Source organism: Helianthus annuus, chromosome 7 (assembly GCF_002127325.2).
Source record: "Helianthus annuus cultivar XRQ/B chromosome 7, HanXRQr2.0-SUNRISE, whole genome shotgun sequence".
Taxonomy (NCBI): domain Eukaryota; kingdom Viridiplantae; phylum Streptophyta; class Magnoliopsida; order Asterales; family Asteraceae; genus Helianthus; species Helianthus annuus.
Genome location: NC_035439.2, coordinates 130,316,545 through 130,338,935, shown reverse-complemented (window position 1 = coordinate 130,338,935; position 22,391 = coordinate 130,316,545). Strand labels below are relative to the sequence as shown.

Below are 22,391 nucleotides of genomic sequence, written 5' to 3'. Positions count from 1 at the left end.
CAACTTGAACCAATTTGATTCGACCCATAGTAAAATATGACCCATTTTCACATAAACACATTTGACTTGTTTCCTAAGCCACCCACAACCTACTTATCTAGCCACCTCTATAAAAGATTAATCGATTAGAACTTGATCTATACAACTGGTCTCGGTTCGCTTTGATCATAGTAGAGCACCCACATACCACAACCATGGCACACTCAGTTATTAGAAAGACAGAAAATGGAAATAAAAAAAGTAAGTGTTAAAGAAAGCCAACGCAACCTCAAACAATTTGGTTCAACCAACACTAAAAATGACCCGTTTTAACGAACTCATTTTGTTGCATTTCCTACGCCATATAGGATTAATCGATTAAAAGTTGACCCATAAATATAGTAACGGGTCAAAACAAATTCGAGTTAAAGCATATTTATAAAAACATGTCCAATTGTTTAGTCTTATCTCATTCTATTAGGTGCATGCATGGAAAATTAATAAAAAATATGGATAAAAACAAATGAAAAAGAGAACTTATTTTAGAGGGCTTAATACATAAAAATATTATAAATGTTTAACATTATTGCTACAATTGTGTGATGTTGAAGTCAAAGTGTAGAAACATTACTTTCACTAAACCAAAATGAAACCGATTAAAAATTTAAGGATGCTTTCATGTGGACGAATAACTTCATTTTTAACTACACAAAAATATCACCTCATACTTTGCACATGGCAATCTAATAATGTGACTTTTAAATTAGTTACCCTTAACTTTCAAACTAAATTTGTGTATAGCTTGTCTTTGTGTCATGAAAACATGGTATATCTTCAAAACATTTAACACCTTCCACTCACTTCGTATGCTTTTAAGCCTTTAGATAGTTTCTTGTTTTAGAGACTTGAATTTTGACCGAACTATAGATTATAAGGCACCTCTTATGCCTTCAAGCCTCTACGTTGAAGTGATGAACAACAATACAAGATGTTCCCCTAAATATAATATCAAAATTTAGATTACAAAAAATAATAAATATGTCTAAAAATGATAACCGGTACTTAAGAATAAAAATCATTTTGTTACAATATAGATGAATCCATTTCGTGCCATGACACCATAGCAAATTTATTGTCTTTGCTATAGTTAGATTCTGAAGACGGTGTAGCTATCTTGCATTCGTGACTGACTTTCATCTTCGCCACTGATTTTTGATTCCGTTCGACTTCAGCAAGTGGAATGTTGTTTGGCCCCATCTTCATAAGGATAATCATGATGGTTGTGAAACCTGCCCTTTTTGTCTTGTTCTTTCTTGCCTCACAAAGCTATAGCAGGTTTCCTATCTATACTTTATTTAATTAAACAAATTGAAATTATAAAAATAACATTTTTAACCTCTAAAGTATCATCTTTCCCTTTCTTCACCAAATCGAAATTATTCGTTATATTTACGTCAACAGTTCACTTCCTATATATCTCTTAAATTAAAATATTAATTGAATTTAACTATTTAACCACATACCACCTTAGGTAAAAGTTCATTCCAAAACAATAAATTAACAAAGTTTCCTAAACGTGATGACACCTAAACCACTGTTTTCCATCAGAATCTATCTCTCAAGCTCTCACCAAAACAAAATTATTCCCTATATTCATGTCAACTATTAACTTTCTATACATTTGTCAAATCAAAACATCAATTGAATTGAACTATCTAAACTCACACTACCTCAACCAAACCTTCAACTCAAACCAAATAATCAGCAAAACAAATATTCAAAAACACAAGTTTCCTAAACCTGATGATACCTGAACTACTAATTTCCATCAGAATCTACATCTAAATTCTATATATTTGTATCAACTATCAATTGTTAACTTCATATACATTTCCTAAATTAAAACATCAACTACATTTAACTATTTAAAAAAATTAGTCACATATTACCCTAATCAAACTATCATATTTTTTTTAAAAACCACTAATCAACAAATCAAACATTCAAAACCACAAGTAACTCCACAAATCAAACCATACAAAGTTACAAACCCTAGAAACCACAAAACCTCACCAAAATCCTTCCCGCTAACGAATTCGACGGAACACGGCTCACGAGCGCATTCAGAGCCACCTCCGCCGCCGAATGCTCCGCCTGTCTCAACGTCGTGCAGTAGTTAGGGCTCTCATATGTCTCGCCGTTGAAATTAACCGTCGCTATGTCCAAGTTACCTTGCTCGTCATATACGCTGGCTAGATTCCCTGATTTAATGTGAAAATATAAATGAAGATAAATAAATATTTAGTCTATACAGAATGTAGGTATAAGGTCACCCAAAGTGTATTTTAATGCACACAAATTCCTATTTATTTATAACAATTTCAGTTATTATTGTATTCAATTAGTTTTTGCAATCACATTTAAAGCATCAAGTATTTATAAAAAAAATCAATAGTAAAATTAGATTATGAGTGGATCTACCCTACCCGATCCGACCTGACCCGTGCTCTCTACCTGCAGTAAACAAAATATATGTTTCAGCTGAAATTGCAATAGCCCATTACCCAACCTGTTTGACCGGCTCATTTTGAACCACCTCTAAGCCAAACGATCAGTTGATTTTTAATTTCAAATTTTCATCCAAACTCCACTTACCTTGTAATACTGATGTACCCTACTAAGATCGCCAGACTCCATGAAAAGGCCAGCAAGATTAGAATAGGAAATGGCAAAAGTCGGTTGTATACAGAGTGCCTCCAGGTAGCACTTGTATGCCTGTTCAAACAAAGGTACTCATCGTAATGATGATTACAAAATTTCGGTTGGTCTTTATGTTTAATACAAAGAGATGCAGTGAACAGACAAACACAACAATCTTTATGTTCACATACAAACTGATGCAGTGAATAGCCAAACACTACAACCTATAACTCGGCTATGCACAAAATGATCAGTCCTCTAGAAGCTCTGAAGAATAGACCTAGAAGTCAATGGGAAAACAACAGAATACAAAAAAGGCTATGAGAATACACTACATGATAATGCAATATTTCTAGAATGTGAACAGACACAGTGGAACTGTTATCATGTTTGAGTCAGTGAATAATGATAGGTGATTGAAAATGAATGGCATGAATGGTAATGTATGGTGTTTTAAGTTTTAACTCCTCAATGGTTATGACTTGTTATACAATAGCACCCGAAAGAAATTAAATATCTTACTTCTTGCACCAGTCCTTGAGCTTTCATCAAGTTTCCAAGGTTGTTGTGAGCATCAACCTACAGAAGCATATGAATAGAAGAAACCTAACGGAAGCTTCAAGCAACTGTGTGTCTGCCAAATGAGGGTTTAGTGAAAGAGCCTGCCGACAACATTGAGCAGCTTCGGCAAGTCTTCCTTTCCTCATGTATGCACTTCCCAGGTTTGACCATGCATCCAGCTAATAAGGATACATTTCAATCCTATTTCTGATCTAAATAGATAACCAAGCCCATAGCATTGGCATTATATTATTTTTTATATATCATACATACACTATTCAAAAAAAATAATCGGTTAATTATTTTTTCAAAATGAGAGGAGAAGAAAAAAAAGCTCGGGGCCTTGAGGAGGCAATTCATGTACATGTGGGTCAAAAGTCAAAGTAAAAAATGGTCAAAATTAGGGTGCAAAGAAGTCTGATATGTAAAAATGACCAAAAAGGATGAAGAGATTATGAGTGATTTATTTGATGTAAAGGCTCATATGTAAAAAAGACGAAAGAGATGCAGCTTTTGGTCATACATATAGCAACGTTTTCGAGCCTAAACGCCTCATGCTTTTTAAAAGCAAGGATAATACCGATATAAAAACATATATACATTAATGTCTAAAGAATACGATAGAACATATGTACTACTAACCTGTGAAGGAACTGTTGACAAGTCCTGCAAGAAACATACACCAGATATCAGCCTCAAGTTTGGTTTTAGAGTAAAAAAAATGAACATATAAAAAAATCTAGTAAATTCATAGCAGGGAAGGGGGTATTTAGACATGTGTTTTCAAAGTAATTACTGCAAGTTTAAACGGGTCAAACGTGACCCAAACAGATTTTAAATAGGACAATTTCTTTAATCGTGTAATGCAAATATTAGATTAATATTTCCATACTATGTTTTTGTAATCATGTTTCAAACAGTATGCTGGTAAAAAAATATTTCATATGACCAGCCAGGTTACATCCGGAATCAATATTTTATAAACACTCAACATAAAGTCATATACTGAGAACCATATCACATTTTAAGCAACACAAATATTCTTCTTTGGGTTAATAATAAAGATTATAGAGAAAACATAAATCACCTTTTTTATTGCTTCAATAAAAGTAATCATTTATATTATAGATATGTGAAACATGTAGCCTTTTATTCCCATAAACTATTTGAATAACTGATTGGAAATTTCATCTACAGTTGATAGGAACTACACACGATTAAAAGTTACATTTTTTAAATTATTAGTATAATATAACTGAATAATAATTCTTTAAGAGGTTGTAAGAATTAAATACACTTTTTGTCATTTTTAACCCATTTGCCCGTTTTCATATGGGTAACTTAGCTTCACTATATTTACACTTCCATTAGATAAATATGGAGTAACATATACAATATTTCTAAAATCATTACCAATCTTAACCACATAACCATTCACTGTTCAAATGTATCTCTTATTCTCTTTAACAATTATTTATATCTTTTAAGCTTCAAAATAGAATAAACAGCATAGTAAGTTCTTAGTTGAGTTTCAAATTAAATGAGACCCTAATTTAAAACCACATATTTTACTAACCCTGTTTGAATGATCTATGTTGTATATAAACCAAGAGTAAAATTAAATCATAAGTAAAATACCATTGGATAAACATTCAAAAACATACCATTTGATAGTGATGATCAACAACCTTTCATGAATAAGAAAGAACTCCAAAAGTTTTGCTATTTACTGGTCGATGGACAACCTTTTTGCGCCTGAAACACTGAATCAAAGATGCCAAGTTAGGTTATAATATATGTATTTGCTTAAGAAGGGATGACATGCATACCTAATCTAGTTGTCGCCAACTACGTCTCTACCGCCACCAGCGTTGTGAATGGACCATCCACAAAGATTGTTATTGGAAAAGTCACTGCAGAAAATAAGAACATCAAACCCATATTATATTCAGCATTTTAAGAACAACTTGATACATGTACTTATGAATGAATGATGAACCTTTAAAGAACCGATCAAGCATCTCATCGGACTCGGCGGTTCCAGCTCGGATATCAAGCCCTGCACATGATTAAAAAACATAACCAGAAACAAACCAAAGTACGGTATTATAAATAATACATTGTCAATAAAATCAGTTTATAATATCGATAGCCACCCAATATTCATTGCAAACTTTATCCGAAAATTCATGAATTTTGTCCAAAACTTTCCAGATATATTGTACCACATTCTTTCCATCACTTTCCAGATATATATCACATCATACCTGACCTTAGGCAAGACCACCTTTCCCACCGCCACCTTTGCCTTCTAGCGGCTTTGACGTCAACTTCAGTCGGTCTAAAATTTTCAGCCGGTTGTTCTTACCATTTTTTCCAGCACATCATCACAAACTAAGGCCTTGTTTAACTCTAAATCATTACTAAAAACCATCACCCCCATTCCCTGACCAGAAACCGAAAAGTGTTTTAAAAAAATATTAAACATATAATTAATAATTAATAACTTAGATAAAAATAAAACTAACATATAATTTGAATGAAAAGGTACTATACACGTGACATCATTTGGTATTCCTTGGGCCATTAATCCAGAGCCAATAGCCGTCCGAGATGTGGCTGCTTCCCCATATGCAGTGAATAAGAAGGGTACATGTTCATTCCCATACCAAGCCGTCTACAACTATAGCAAGTTGATCACCTATATTTTAATAAAAAGACACGATATAGTTATAAAATAAAAGGATAATAATAATAATAATAATAATAATAATAATAATAATAATAATAATAATAATTTCCAATATAAATAGATATAATTAATTACCAGTAATCATCTTCACAAGATTGAGAGCTTCGCAGTGCTTTTAGCACTGTCATGCCTGGGTGGGTCTAAAAGTACAACAATCCAACAAACTACCATGGATCACCTGGTCTCAGAACTATCATACGTTCCTACAAATTTATCACGATGAGTAAGGAATCATGATGAAACATAAAACTATAGAAGGGTGTTTGAAAAAAAAAATGCTGACCTGTTTTGCAATAGCCAAAAAATGCAATCCACATTCCACAAATTCATCAATCATCGCGTTAACTTTCCTTGCATCAACAAAGGGTCAAGTCAATCTATTCAAATTTAACATAAAAGATTGCACTTACCAGTTCAGGAGCACCTTTGTTCTATGCGGGTCACCACTGTCATCCATGTAAGTCAATGATATAATCAGTTTATTATGCATGTTATGCATAATCAAATTGTTCAGGTAGACATGAATAGTTATTGTTATTTTTCTATGAATTATATTTCATTTTTGTGTATGCACTTGGCTTCTCCCAATTTTCTTGCATCATAGCTGTAACAGTTAAAATTTTCATTTGCAGTGTTGAAGTTCATGGGCTCCGTTGGATTCCAAGCTATAGAATTGGTTTTTGTCTGCGTAAAAAAAGTAAACCGAGTTTTAACCTAATGAAAAAGCACACTCCAATATTAATGCATGTTTCACAACTAAAAGTAATTAAGAATTATTTAAAATCCACAAATTATACTTAACAATTTAAAGAAACAATCTCATATTGGAGATTTTTATTAACAAACGAACGTCAAACATTAGGTTATTAGGGTAACAGATCTGATGGAAACCCCTAAACGCTACAAATCGATTCAAGATGTACGATAAATCTATATATACAATCTACAATAGTCTGCATCAATGAACAAAAAAAAAACAAAGCAATAGGGAATCTAAAAATCATTGATATTAGTATTAGGGGAACCATAATATGGTTTCTCTAAAAAGTTGTGCATCATTTGTAAGCAGTAATGTTAAAATCTGAATAACCAATCCTAAAAATGCAACCTCAAACTAAAGAAAATAAATGAATTAGATTGATAAAAGAAGATTGTCATTAGTTCAAAAATTATAATAACATAAAATCACACTACTGGAAAAAAAAAACAAATCAGCTAAAAAAACGACATCGATTTAAAAAAAAATCATAGCAATCAACCTCAAACTGCTGGAAAAAATGGAATCAACTTAAAAACGATGTTGTTTATTCACAAATCATAAAAACACAACATCAACCATTCAAGCTACTGGAAACAAATGAAAACACAAAACAAATATCAATATTACAATTAGAGCATATACAAATAATTCAAGATACATCAATATACATCGAGATTGGAAACAGAATCAACCTATTTGTTCATCTCCATGGATTTCGATTAGCGACGTTCCAGACCACTAACATGTATGATCATGCAGCAATAACAACAGATTTGAAGTGGCGACAATTAGGAAAGATTGTTAGGGTTTGCGACCAGAACCTGTCAATCAGACCATATGCATTATTAAATCGGACAAACCCAATTAACATAGCCTCAAACTTAATCAAAACTTTGAAATAAAATATGTTAGGGTTTCGAAAAAAAAACCTTAATGAAAAAAAAATCAAAAGAAATGGAAGCATTAAATGGATTGAAAAAAAGAATAAGAAATATCAGAAGGATTGCTAACTTGATCATCTTCTTGAATCAGAACGGGTAAAGTAATACAATTAGATTTAGAGATATTCGATTGACATAGCTGTGTTACCAATTGAAGAACTGCGACAGAATGAAGAACTGTATGTGGACATTGTGTGTGTAGGGTTTATGAGATCAAAAACAAAAAATACGATCAATACAATTAGATTCAGATAACAAAAACATCAAAGATTAAAAACGAAGAACATACATGTGATGAACATTGACGAATCGCTGAAGGAAGAACATCATCTAAGTAATCTCATAACGGTGATGAAGTTGTCTATTAGGGTTAAGTTGAGTGAAGAAAACACAGAGATGGATTCAGAAGAATGAAAGCGGCGATGAGTTGTCTATTAGGGTTTACAAAGAAAAAGGTGAGAAAGTTGACTTTTATATGGATCCGAATAACATACCACGGTGTATTTGGAAACCATTAACCCGACCCAAATCCATTCGGATCCCGCCTTTTTTACTTGGAATCGAGAATGTACAAAGCAAATTTTGATTTCCCTCCTAAACCATATTGCCACATCAGCCTGGATGGCCAAAGACAAAGGACACATAGCCCAAATCCATCTCATTTATATATATATATAGATTTGACTAATTAATTAGTTATAAATACTATCATTGTCCACACTAATTTTTTTGCCTACTCACATCAAAATTTTTCTTACACATTTTGCGAAATTTATTCTACACATATTGAAATTTATCATACACAACGTGTAGTTTATCATACACACCCCATAATTTATCCTACACTTTAAATTAAAAAAAAATCTTGTGAAAAATATATATTTAAAATAAGTTACAAATTTAATGAAGTTAGATATAAAAAGAAAGACTACAAATTAATAATCTATGTAAATTTAGCAATATACTCTTACACTAATATTAAATACAAATGTTAATTGAAATAAAATAAAACTCTAATTGGTTTAAATTTTTTTTCTTTTTTTCTTCTTTCAAGGAATTTCTTCTCATTTAAATCATCCACTATGTATGTATGTATGTTATAATACTAGTATTTGAGCTCACGCTTCACGGCGAGATCGTAGGAGGATACTGGCGATGATGTACTTCTTATCTGGTATATCAAAGGATTAATATTATAGACCATTTAGACTTTAATCTTAACGACCGTAAAAATAAGCAAACAACACAGTTAAGTAATATGTGTAGAGTTAAAAGTTAGCTTTAACCATCAGAGGCTAAATAAAAAAAAAGAGAATGAAATTTGTTACATAGTGTATTGAAGGGTTAATGTAGACCATGCAAGCTTTAATCCAATCGTCGTTGTGGCGGGGACTTTATGAGAGTTCGATCAGTATCGCACATTATGACAAAGGATAAACAAACTAAAAAGGGTGGTAACTAGGCCTGTAAACGAACCGAACGTTCATGAACTGTTCATGAACTTGTTCGGCAAAAAGTTCGTTTATGTTCATTTAAATAATAAATGAACGAACATGAACACATCTTGTGTTCGTTCATTTATGTTCATGAACATTCGTTCATTTATGTTCGCGAACGTTCGCTTATTTACGTTTGTTTATGTTCGTTTAATTTTTAGTAAATATATAAATAGTTATATTTATATAAATATTAGGTTTTCTAACTACTTATATAAATATAACTCATTAGTACATCTATGAACCCTAATTTAGATGTGTTTTCGGATGAACTATAATATGATAGACTTGTTGTGTAATCATGCTAATTTATGTTTGTTTCTGTTTATTCAAATACATTCACTTAAATTTTTTTGTTTATGTTCGTTTGTGTTCGTTAATGTTCGTGAACTGTTTGTTTAAGCTTTAAACGAACGAACATAAACAAACACGAACATGCTCGATTTCTTAATGAACGAACATGAACAAAAAATGTGTTCGATTATATGTTCGTGTTCATGTTCGGTTAAAGTTAAATGAACAAACACGAGCATGCATGTGTTCATGTTCGTGTTCGTTCGGTTCGTTTACAAGCCTAGTGGTAACATTAAGTGAATAGTATCTATATGTGTTTGGTTCGTTATAATTGCGACTCGACTTTAGACACCAAAATTGTCACACCCCGATATTTCCACGTATTACCGGTGGGCCCGGTGGGGAGTATCGTGAAGTAGTTGATATCGTTATGGTCAAACATACACAGAATAGCACAGCGGAAGTCTTGGAATATAAAAATATTATTACAAACTCAAATGTCTGAAAATATCAAAGTATTTATTATAGACGAGCCTGTAATATCAATTCCACAGGTGGATCATTACAGAATGTATAAAATGAAGCTTAGCAGACTTTATGGCATCTTTAAGGACTTGCAAGATCCTCTTTTTCGACACCGAGCAACTCCCAGCCTATTACGAGTAGTACATGCCACTTCACTGGTAATTACAATTAACTGACTCTTTTGAAAAGAATTTATGAAAATTGATTTAAGTGCACAAGGCACAAAACTTTTTATAACTTGGGACAATTATTTAAAATAATCTTGTATACAGTTTTACATGTTTGTCGTCCATTCAGGACCGGTTAGAAGAGCCGGATTAAGTTAATTGACACGCCACAAGTATATGCCCACAAGAGATGTGAGATACCGTTTATACATACGCAACTGTCAGGTGTATGCCTACACCCCGTGCTTAAGCCGTGGCCATTTAATAAATGAGCTGAGGATATCCAGGACATGGTCATTAACCCCCCAAAGGCATTGCATCAAACAAAACAGATTAAAACGGGTTATGCATCTTTTTAATCACATTCCGATTGTATGATTTCATACACGGCCAAGCGGTATTATTATAATACTGTATCCCAAGCCCGTATAACGGAAAATAAGTTAAAAGTATTTACCTGAGCTAATACTTGATTCACAGCAAAATAACTCAGTCGTATCCAATCTATCTAAATGCAGGTAGCTTTTACCGGGTGGCTCTAGTCTGGAGTGATGGTAATATATAACTAATTCAGAATGCTAACGGTCTTATTTAAGTCGTAGACTTAGACCGGCTAGCCTAAGGTATCTAAAAAGGTACGATACGCTAGATTAAGCGATGACCGGAATTGAATGTTATTTAGATCCAACAAGTACGAAGACTTGTATAATATGGGTAAACTAAACACACTCTGGATTTTGAGATAAAAACGATAAGGTTAAACCCGTTTCGGCAAACTTACGTAAACTAGTTACATAAACCGATCCGAACGCGTAAATGCGTAACGGGCAACCAAATGAACCATATACAAGTCCCATATGTTATTATGCTTAGAATATGTTAATACATCAGTAGGATGTTAACATATATGCCCAAAAAGTATTTAAAACCAAATTAAGTCCCGTACGAGCATTTTGGTCGTTTTACCCTTTATAAAAGAGGTTTTAAAGCAAACTGAGGTTCTGGTCTTTGATAATCAGTAAAAATACTTATTTTATCACATTACATCAGTAAGATATTATATATATGTGAGGTTTACCAATTATGGCCAAACTATGCCCCGAAAGGGCATTTTGGTCATTTCATATATACTTTTAAGGACATTTTTGGAAGTCTGAGTTCATGACTTGTACCTACTATAAAAATATTAAATTTTTTTTAAAAAATTCAGTAGGTAATAAGTCTTAGGTGTTAAATATGGTTTTAAACCATACTATGCACCTTAATTAGCGACGCGTAAAATCGCTAATTGACGATAATTAAGAATGTTTATGTAAATCTGAGATTTTGATCAGTCTTAAATGCTCAAAATAATTTATTTAATATATGAAATCAGTAGGAAAAGTTTTGGCATTCAAATCATTTGTAAATCTCCTTTTATGCATGAAAAGGGTATTATCGTCATTTACCGAATTATACAAGAACTCCTTGATATGATCAGATTATAATCTGATCAAAAATTCCAAAAATCCCTAAAAATAATATCTTAACAGTAGGTAATGAGTTTTGGGTCAAAATCCAAGTTAAAACATGCCTTATGCAGGATATCGCAATTTAATTAATAAAAAGCTTCTATTTACGATATCGCGCATAACTCCTGTTTGAGACCAAGAACTGATGTGAAATTTTCGGGACATACTTATATATCAGTAATAAAGGTTTTTGTCCTATCACATTTTCAAAATTCTCATTTATATGTTAAAAGGGCGAAATGGGCATTTATAAGCATAATAACGGAGATTAGCATATAATTCAAACTACTAAGGACCAGGTAATACAACCTTAGGGGGTTATACTACAACATAATATGGTCCTAATGGAAGCTTAAAACATCAAGGATTTAAGCTAGATTGGGTCAGAACTAAAAGTCAAAGCAAAAGTCAAGCTTTTGCGACTTCGGTTGCGAACCGACCCTAAACTCATAATTGTCGGGTTGAACATGCTTAGACATGTTTTAATAATAATTACCAAGTTATTAGAGTGTTAAAATATAATTTATAACCTCTGCATCATTGGTTTTAATTATTATTTATAAATCTGCCAAGTTTGACTTTTTAACCAAATGGTTTGACCCGACAATTAACTAAGCAAACGAAAGAATTAGGAGGTGCCCTTTTAAGGGTTAATTATCTACCTAACTATGGTCACATACCCACATTCATTTCGAACGGTGGCTGGATCATTTGAGTTTAAACCGAAAGTCAAAGTTAATTTACGATAACTTGACTTTTCGGTTTTTAAAACATAAAACTGAACTATAGAGAGGGCTAAGACACTTTCAAAGGGTCCTAGCTATCTTTTCTACTAAGAATAAGTTCCCAACCAGTTTAGAAAGCTCCAGGTTTGAAAGATAAAAAGATAGAATGAAAATGTGCAAATGAAGTGAATGAACTCACTTCCTATTTATAGGTTTTGGGTGATGTTTGGATCATGACAAGTGTTTGGGAGGGATTATCATATGATAACATGTGTTAAACCAGGTCTCAATACCATTAGAGAGCCCCTAGTATCGAGTTTATGTGATATGTTTGGGCTGCAAGTAACAAAACAGGAATTGAAGGCTGTTTTCTGTGCTGGGGACTTTTACACGCCCCGCGTAAGTGTGAGAGGTCTCTTACGCGGCCCGCCTAAACTTACGAGATCAGCAAATATGTTTTCAAACATGGCAAGTTCAGTCCCTGTACTTTTAAATGCATTTTAACTTTTAATTTAGGCACTTTTAACCCCTTTGTAGGATCGGTGAATCGATCAAACGAGACGTTCAGAAGAGTTCTCGATCAATACGAAAGGCGGAATCAGACGTATTGATGTTCTAGCAGCTTGATTTGCACTTAGAAGTAGTTTAACTGTCAATTGTATTGATATAACAACTTTACACGAGCTGGAGACACTTCGGCAGAGCTTCGCTACCGGAATCAGAAGTTACAAATGAAGAACCAAGACCTCCTATTTATAGAGAACGCCAGGTCGCATGAACCAGCACATGCCAGTTCGCACGGACTGGCCAGTTTGCACGAACTGGTCACTTCGTGTGAACCTGCTGGTTCAGACATGTTTCCCGTTTTTCTCGAACTACGTGTCTTGGACTATCTATTCTATTACAAGACTCGATACAAGACGAAGTCAACAGACATATGCACTAACAAACTCCCCCTTGGATGATGACGAGTCTTCAGTGTGTCGAGTCTTCAGTCTTGATCAGTCTTCTCGCTCTTCTCCAAAGTATCTTTCTCTGTAAGCATCCTCTTCAATCTCTCTCTTCTTCTATCATCTCAACCTGACTCTTCAAATTCGCTTGATCAGATTTCTTGATTCCTTAAGCTCATCAGCAATCTGAAATCTGGCTCTTATGTCTTCAGACTCCCCCTTTCGACAAGCTAGGATCGTAGTCTGGAATTCACTATCTGCATCTTTCACAGGTTCAGTAACGTCTCCTGGCTCTTCGTAGCAACATGATAAAAAACTTGGCTCTATTCTGCATATGCTTATGCGGAAAATCCTCAGGAGTCAAAACTTAGCTCTTTCAAAGCTTTTTACCTGCACAAACTCTACTAAAAACATAAGTTTTTTATTTATAACAATTTTAATCTCTGCTTAACCACTTGTATTTGAAACATTCAAATTTGGTTTCAAGTTAATGAACCATTTAATCATTTCAAAATCATTTCTTACTTCAAACAAACTCTCCCAAACCATTGTTGTTCATCATGTTTAGCACTCAAAATTTTGAAAATCAGTTTTTCAACATCAGTTGCCGAAAATAAGATGAAATAGAATTTTTTTGATTTTTCAAAATTTTATGCTAAAACACGCTTAAAATCTTTTTGGTTTTTTTTTTAACAATTTTCAGTGTATTAAAATGCAATAAAGAAATATTTACAGACAATATTTTTGTGAGTTTGTGTAAGAGGATCATATCAGTTTTTTAGATAAATCACTAACACCGTTGACCTTTTTAGACTTTAAGTTTTAAACAAATTTACTTCTGATTGTCAGTATTGTTGTCCACTTAAACTTCTACACAAGATTCAATCGATTCGAGATAGGAATTAATGCTTTAAGGACTTAAACTTATTCGCGTGTCCCACCTCAGAATATACTCCCGTATCAAAATTCCCTAGATTCAGTCTTACAAGTGAGTATACCAATTTGATATCTGTTTTCTGGGTTAGTGCGAGACCTTGAGAGCTCAGGTATGAACTTCCGTTCAGTCAAAGAGATGAATGCTCGACTTTAGGAGTGTTCCCTTTAGGGAATCTTTTCTTCAACTGCAATTTATTCATATCTTTCGATATTTTTCAATTTTTATGCAGAGGGTAAGCTTTTAAAGCGCTTAAAGTATTATACTAGGTCTAGGCCATTGCTTCTGCAATATCAGAAGACCAGGTATAATACCCCAGATATCAAACAGTATAAAGACCTAGTATCTCAAAATCAGAGCAATCTCTCAAACAAGATTTCGGGGGTTACCCATATATCCGAGAGATGTTCCCCACGAGATAAGTAAGTATTGATATTTAGGTTTGTATCTCAACTTCAATCTACTAATCGTGCGAAGTCTACTGGCACATCATCAGTGAGACTTGTTTTAAAACATTTTGACTTTCCATTTATTTAGCATGTTGTGATAGTCCACTGATGTACTATCATTTCCTCTTTTTCACAACAAAACTCATTTTTGATTTTTCAATGTTTTTGGCTTTTTTTAGATTTTATCATGTTTTTGGATTTTTCAAATTTTCAAAATTTCTAAATTTTTTACTCCCCCTAAAATAAAAAATATGTTTCAATTTTTGATTTTCAAGGAAAATTTGAAAATAAACGCAATAAACTGTACAAATATAATTTTGAAAAATATGATTCAAATTTTTTTTATCAGTTTGTCATTTTATTTGAATGATGTGAATTGCTTTAGTTCTCCATTCACTTGGCATAAACAATCAGAACTCCCCCTGGCGACAAACTATTTTCCCATTATGATTTCAAAACACTTAAGTTTGTTTTAATTAAAATGGTTTTTCCGGAAAATTAGTTTTGTTTGTCATTTCACAAACATGGGGTTTAATTCATCATTTTGTTCTTTTAACCACTTGTAAAAGCTATCATTTTTCCTTTTCTTCAACCACTTGTATGAAGGTTAAATCAAGTTCAATTTAATGACCGTTATTAACCACTTGTAAGTTTTTCACACAAACATTTTTCAAGAAAGATGACACTTGTAGGTTCTTATCAACAATACCACTTGTAAGTCGAAATATCACAGTTGTGAATTTCTCAAGAAATATGCTGATTCCTACTCCCCAATTACCAACCTGGGAGTTCCGCTGGGAGTTCCGGCAAGTCAGGATTTTTAAGCAAAGAATACAGACACCCAAGCCTGACCAGCTTTGGGTGTAACCTGTTCAATTCACTTGGTTTTTGAACATTCCTTTTTTGCTTCATAAAATTCTTTTACCCCTTTTTCTCTTCCATTAACCATCTTACCGAAAATATGTTTCACTTTTCCATTAAACGCTTTTTCGACATCAAATTCTTTCTTTTCAGAATAGAATTGATTCGAAATCTCTACTTTTCCAACTTTTTGTTTAAAATTTTCAGTCCGCAATGGTGGAAAGTTGACATCATCCATTGGTGGTACTGATTTTTCTCTTTTTAGCTCAACTTGTGGCTCCTCTAACTTTGACGAGTCAGATTCATCGCTAGAAAGTGGCTCCTTTGCTTCCGAAGAAACAAATTCATCGCCAGATTTAACATCTGATTTCTTAACAATCCACTTGTGGTTGTTAAGATTTGCTCTTCTTTTGTAGAAACGTTTTGAACTCTCACCAACCTCAAATTTTGAATTTTTAAACACTTTGAATTTATCTGTTGGTGGTTCAGTTTTATCAACAATTTTCTCTTTGAGTTTAGAAGACACTTCCTGTTGTGTGTTGGTTGCCTTTGGACAGTTCCAGGCGATGTGACCAACTTTTTTGCATCGGTAACAGGTTCTTGTCTCCTTTTTCTGATTAGCTTCATTCTTCTCATGTTTCTGTTTTTCTGCAAGAAACATTTTGTTCGATTGCTTCCAGAATGAGCTCTTTTTCTCTTCTTCAAAACTTGCCCCTGAAACAAATACAGTTTTTGATTTAAAATCTTTAATATTTTGATTATTTTCAACATCAAAACCCAACCCCTTCTTTTTGAAATTGCTTTAATGATTTGGTTTCTTTTGATGACCTGGACCGAAACCTTTCTTCTTGTTTAAACGTTGTTGAACTCTAGAAGTATATTTAAGTTTTGAAAATCCCATTTTATCTTTTATTTCTGAAAACTTTATTTTTATCAATTTAAAGACAGTTTTAATATTTTCAATTTTCACATTTTTAATTGGAAATTCCTCATCAGAATATAATTTGTCTAAATCATTCAAAGTATATGCCACTTTGATTGTTTCGTCATTCAAATTATTTTTTGATATTAGAAAATCTTTATTGTAAACCCTTTTGACCGATGATTTCGAACTATCAACTAATGAACTTGATACCACTTGTAGATGATCTTGAGAGTATAACCAATCACCGTTAGGTCCGGTTTCATTAAATGATCCCGGAAAATACTAATTTCGTCTTGTTGACGCTTTTAACCCTTATTCTTGGGAATTTGCGTAAACAACGCATAACGACATCGAAACCTCGTGAAATTGTTATCACTTATTCTTGAGAGTATAATCGAACATTACGAAGCCCCGGGTTTGTTAAAAGGTCACTTCATGGTGTAGTTTTAAATGTTGAGACTTTTAGCCCCTTTAACGCGAAAACTTGCGCGTATCATCATTTAATAGCTTCAAAGCCCTATGTAGCACATATTAAGCATTCTCGAGAGTATGATTGCACATCCAAATGCTTTGGGTTCGTTAAAAGGTCAGTCAGAGGTATAATTAAACATGTTGACACTTTTAACCCTTCGTTGCGCAAACTTTCAAATAATTATACAAACAATTCCTCTAGTCCAACAAGTGGCTCATTTGAGAATACGGACATCGTATAAGGTCACTCAGAGGCCTAGTTTAGGCATGTTGACACTTTTCGTCCTTCTGTAATAAAGGTTTTCGATTTTGACGAAAATTAGTCCCTCATAGTCAACGTTTGAATTTATCAGGGTTCATTACACGTGTCAACACATTATTGGACACGATTTTACGAGGTGTTACAAAAATGTAACAACGTAAAAGTATGACATAATTAAAACAAATCATTAATGATATCAACTGCGTGAAAAAGAAATTACACATCCAAATACTAATAAAAATAAACACGTTATTAATTACGTGTCATAACACGGAGGTTTTAACACAAAAAAAATACAAAACTAGAATTACCACCCGCCGCAATGTAGAAGGGATTCATTAGTCATATATTATATTAGATGAAAGTCAAATGTTTCTTACATGACCGTAAACCTGTGTGTAAAACATAGAAAAAAATATTAGAATAACTAAGTTGATCTCTGACCCGTGCGTTGAACAGACTTATCAAACATGGGAAAATAGACGCGTTGCGACATGCCTGTCAAACGGGAAAAATATATGAAAAACATTGAACCTCACACGCATGTGTTAACTAAGAAAATTTTGAACGAAACTTTAAACGAAAAACTTGCGAAAGATGAAATGTATAAGGGACAAAAGTTGAAAGTTAAAAAGTGTTGGGGTTAAATTGCAATTGATGAAAAGCTTTGGGTTAAAAGTAAAAAAGTTCAAAGAGTCTAAATTGCAAAAGATATAAACTTTTGAATTATAAGTGAAAAATCAAACTAATCAAAGGGTTTAAATTATCAAAGAATGAAACTTTAGACTTAAATTGTCAAAAATTGACGCTTTAGGGTTATAAAGGAAATATCTTTTTTTTTTTTTTTTTTTTTTGAAAAAACTCACAAAATCAATGATACAACTACCATATGCACATACATATTGCTTATTTATAGTTTATAATAATATACGATAATAAAACAATAATAAAATCTTAGTATAAAAGTAATATATCAAGCAGTAATCAACTATTCACAATTGGAAAATGTTAGTTTAGAAATTTTATTATAATAATTACCTTTTAACATATTTTGGTTTTTTCATATAAATTTTTGAGAAAAATACAATTTGTGTCCCTGTGGTATGTATGAAACATCAACCTGAGCCCCTAAATTCATTTTTTGGTTTTTTGAGCCACTGAGCTTATAAATTCATAACAATTTGAGTCCCTCCGTCACACTTCCGTCTGTTTGACTATTTGACAATTGTGAAATGTCCTTTATACCCTTATTGATAAACATTAACCTAAGCCACTAAAATTATTTATAGGACCCACCCACCACCTCTTCATCTTTAACCTTCACACATCAACATCCACCACCATTATTCTACCTCAACCCATTAGATCAAAACAGAGAGAGAGAGAGAGTCACGAGACATAGAAATTACGAGAGAGAGGAGCCGGTGAACTTCCGATTGGCGACACCACTCCGGTATGTGCACACCTTCAACTGCTAAAGTGAGGAAAGCTGGAAAGGTCAGATTCGTATATGGCATGAGTAGGGTTTCGTGGTTGGGTTGTGATCAGAGAAAACAATGGACCTTCATTTAATTTTGTTTTTCTTGATCTGGGTTCTTGAATACAGAGAGAGAGAAACATGTTTTGTTGCTTTAATGGACCTTCATTTTTAATTGCTCTGTTTGCTTTGTTTAATGGACCATCAGTTTTATTTCTTGACTTTTTCAAGAACTGTTTTTTTATGATTAGATACATGAATTAATTGATGGGTTATTGTTTTACAGAAATTACCGGTGATCTTTTTAATATTTCAAGATGATCTTTTTTTATAGGAATTACCGGTGAAGTAATTGATGGGTTATTGTCTTTCTTGTTTTTATGAACAAACCCACGGATGGTGGTGGGTGAATGATGGGGAACGACGGTTACGGTGGTAGGAGAAGGAAGGTGAACGGTGGTTACGGTGGTGGGTTCACAATGGGATTGGGTGTCAAAACAGAGGTTTGGGTTTTGGTTATTATGAAGGTTTGTTTGTGATGTTTTTGGTTTTCTCTGTTTATTAAGACTGGGTTTTTGCTTTTTGGTGTTAATCTAAGATTGTTTTTGTGTTATAGTTTGTTTGAAATGTTTAAAATATACAATCGATTAAAACAGGGTTTCTTAAGTCTCTGCTGTTCATCTTGAAATCTGGGTATGGTTGTTGTTCTGTTTCTCATATAAACTTGGTTAAAGACTCTATGTTTTGGGTTCCTCATATTGGTCATTTGAATGTGTTTTCTTGATATGAGATCAACTGTATCAGCCGTCTTACTATGGATGTTTTTATTGTACAGAATGGCTGCGGATGTAAATATACGCAAAACACCAACTACGAAAACATTGGCGAGAATACTTGACAACCTCCTGGAAGATGGTGCGGTGCACATAAGGAAGTGATTGATCAGAACGATCAATTGCATATGAATGAATATAACCCCAGTGGCAGATATGTAATTAGCGAGCTCTGGAATTTCAAGGAAAATCGAAGAGCTACACTAAAGGGGGTTATCAGCTACATTCCGAAGTGCACCAGTCAGTAAAGATCCACAATTTCTTGAACCAGTACACGGTCTTGTTTACGTTGTATGTTACGGTGTATGTTACGGTCTTTTGTTATCGAGTCTGTAAGTTCCGTCAAGTCTACCAAGTTTAACTTAGTGATATGTTCTGTCCATGTTTGATGCTTAACTGTTTAACATAGGGCTTAATAATGAATTTTAGGGTTTTTAGAAGGGAAAGAAATCCAAAAGACGGTCTTACCCCTGGCTCAAACAGTCAAACAGACGGAAGTGTGACGAAACTGTTATGAATTTATAAGCTCAGGGGCTCAAAAAACCAAAAAATGAATTTAGGGGCTCAGGTTGATGTTTCACACATACCACATGGACGCAAATTGCATTTTTCTCTAAATTTTTTAATAAGATGTTTTATAAAATTTCGAGAATATATATGCGACATGCTTATTTTATCTAGGTCTAGATATAAATTTTATTATTTTTCGGTGTTGTAAGTTGTAGCGAGTATCGGTGTCGTACTGGCACTGTGATGAACCGAAACGATTCCAACAGAACAACATCGACAACGGTATTGAAATTATCTTAGTTTTTGATCAATACCAACTGAATTTCTGCTACGTAGCGTGAGGAAATCCCACTAGTACTATTAACTATTAACTAAATGGATAGATGAGAATTGCGATAATAATATCTTTTAGCTATTTTAGTCATGAATCACGAGCGGCCTCTTTTCTTATCATTTTATTAATTCCAGTATACAAAGTTATTTTTTGTTAAATGTTCTTATTAATTCTAGTATAAAAAGTTAATTTTTGTTAAATGTTATATCATAATAAACATTAGTGTGTTTCTTACCTGAACAATACATGTGTCATATAAAAGGTTTAATCAAAACAAATTATCATGTCACATGATGCATTTAATAACCATCCACTTTACATGTTTTTGGATGACATGTCACATTTTCGTGTTTGTTATTCACATGATGCTTCATGTTTATGGACTTTTCTCCAACTTTTATTAATGGCTCCATTCAACATCCCATGAACTTCTTTTTCGATTCTGTTTTACTGTTCACTCGTAGTATATACGTTTTAATATTAGTTATTATTGTTGAGTTATTTAAACAAGAGAAAACCCTAATAAAAAACAGAGAGACAAGGATGAGATGCACTAGCTAGGGCGTGTGAGATATTATAACATGTAGAGTTAAAGAAGTTAAGAAGATATATATTTTTATTTTTTTAATTGTTCAGGGTCAATCTAGTTATTTCGCACACATTTAACTGAGAAATTTAACACAGATTAGTAATAAGCACCACCTGAGTGCAAAAGCTGGGACCAACTCTATAGTTATTGAAGCTTGGGACCAAGTCAGCAATTTCTGTAAACCACAGGGACCAACCAAGCATTTAACTCTAAAATGTATCACGTCCAACAATAACCTTGATTACATTCTTTTTTTACATTTACAGCAAAAGAGTGATGACATCTTACATTCTTGTTTAACATTTACAGCAAAAGAGTGATGACATCATTATCATGTTGCATTCATTTAAGAAATTTTGGATTGATTGTTCTGAGGAAGATGACCAAGATGGTGATGATGGGTGGTGAAGATGTGGGAACAATGGAGTTAGATGTTGTTAGTGGACATATTGGGGTGTAAATTTTTTGATGTCGGTTGTCAATCGCAAAGTATTAACTTTTCAAGTCAGGTTGGATTACATAACAAAACGATAAAACTAAATATTTCGGTCCAAAAATTTTCATGCTCAAGTGGCAAAGCCAAAAAAGCTAAAAAAATTGAACTATTCGTGAAAACCGAAACTATTAACCAAAAACACAACCAAACAACTTCAAAGAAACCTATTTTGTGCCCAAAACCGACCAATGCACGCCACTACAACTTACGACAGTAGACATCTTTAACATTGGTCAATTGAGTTAATAGTTTGAAAAGTTTGTGGGTGAAGACTGTTAAATAAATGACAATCTCTCATGTTTTTTATATTATTTCCCCTCTATTAACTTACAAAAAGGTTTCGTGAGTTGATTCACCTGTTTAATTTTATAGAAGTCACTATAGCTTTGTGTACAATAGCCTAGGTAAAGAATTGTAGGAAATAAATGAAGAACGATTAACTTATAACTTACTTGGATTTCTTGGAAAGAAAAAATTATTCAATACAAGGGAGAGGGACGAATTGGGCTGAGGTTTGGGAGTGATTTGGTTGCAATTGTGAAGAAAAAGAGTTGGGGGGGGGCGGGGGGTTAAATTAGGAAAGTCTTGGAGAAAAATTTAGGGGTTTGGGGCCATTTTTGCATGGCAAAAGTGGGATCAAATTGTGCAAATTTAATGTTTAAAAAGGTTAGGGGCTGTTTGGCAACATTTGAATGGTCAAGTGCTGAACCAAGAGGTCTGAACCAAGAGGTCTGAACCAAGAGGTCTGAACCATTAAGTGCTGAACCAGTAAGAGGTCTGAACCATTAAGAGCCTGTATAATGCTTAACCGTTCAGAGGCAAATGTCTGACCAATTCAGATTAGAGATTTTAACCATTCAGACTCTGTATTAATCTTAACCATTCAGAG

At 33.3% G+C, this 22,391-nt stretch overlaps 1 protein-coding gene and 1 long non-coding RNA gene across 10 annotated transcripts; one reads left to right on the top strand and one right to left on the bottom strand.

Annotated features, from left to right (window-relative positions):
- Positions 1 to 965: 965 nt before the first annotated feature.
- Positions 966 to 8,121, bottom strand: LOC110867310 (probable UDP-N-acetylglucosamine--peptide N-acetylglucosaminyltransferase SEC). Of its 9 annotated transcripts, XM_035975277.1 has the most exons (15): positions 7,983 to 8,121; positions 7,445 to 7,573; positions 6,276 to 6,676; positions 6,068 to 6,195; positions 5,769 to 5,941; positions 5,508 to 5,686; positions 5,240 to 5,299; positions 5,070 to 5,153; positions 4,905 to 5,003; positions 3,883 to 3,906; positions 3,202 to 3,258; positions 2,635 to 2,754; positions 2,466 to 2,493; positions 2,053 to 2,240; positions 966 to 1,323 (listed from the first exon to the last, which is right to left on the bottom strand). In XM_035975277.1, the coding sequence occupies exons 9-15, from the start codon at positions 4,905 to 4,907 to the stop codon at positions 1,306 to 1,308; spliced, it is 438 nt and encodes a 145-aa protein (XP_035831170.1). In that variant the 5' UTR covers positions 4,908 to 5,003; positions 5,070 to 5,153; positions 5,240 to 5,299; positions 5,508 to 5,686; positions 5,769 to 5,941; positions 6,068 to 6,195; positions 6,276 to 6,676; positions 7,445 to 7,573; positions 7,983 to 8,121; the 3' UTR covers positions 966 to 1,305. The 9 variants fall into 9 exon arrangements, 1 of the variants encoding a protein (XP_035831170.1); XR_004862696.1 differs by lacking the exons at positions 966 to 1,323; positions 2,466 to 2,493 and adding an exon at positions 7,764 to 7,870 and having other exon boundaries at positions 2,111 to 2,240; positions 2,635 to 2,959; positions 3,202 to 3,419; XR_004862698.1 differs by lacking the exons at positions 966 to 1,323; positions 2,466 to 2,493 and having other exon boundaries at positions 2,111 to 2,240; positions 2,635 to 2,959; positions 3,202 to 3,452.
- A 10,155-nt stretch (positions 8,122 to 18,276) lies between these two features.
- On the top strand, positions 18,277 to 19,969 carry LOC110867311. Its single transcript, XR_002551511.2, has 2 exons — positions 18,277 to 18,760; positions 19,576 to 19,969. It is a non-coding gene; the product is annotated as an uncharacterized LOC110867311 (long non-coding RNA).
- Positions 19,970 to 22,391: the final 2,422 nt, after the last annotated feature.

Coding starts and splice junctions, on each gene's coding strand:
- LOC110867310 (XM_035975277.1), bottom strand. Junction 2,755..3,201: donor CTCAAGGACTGGTGCAAGAA/GTAAGATATTTA, acceptor TTGTTTGAACAG/GCATACAAGTGCTACCTGGA. Junction 2,494..2,634: donor GGGTACATCAGTATTACAAG/GTAAGTGGAGTT, acceptor TGTTTACTGCAG/GTAGAGAGCACGGGTCAGGT.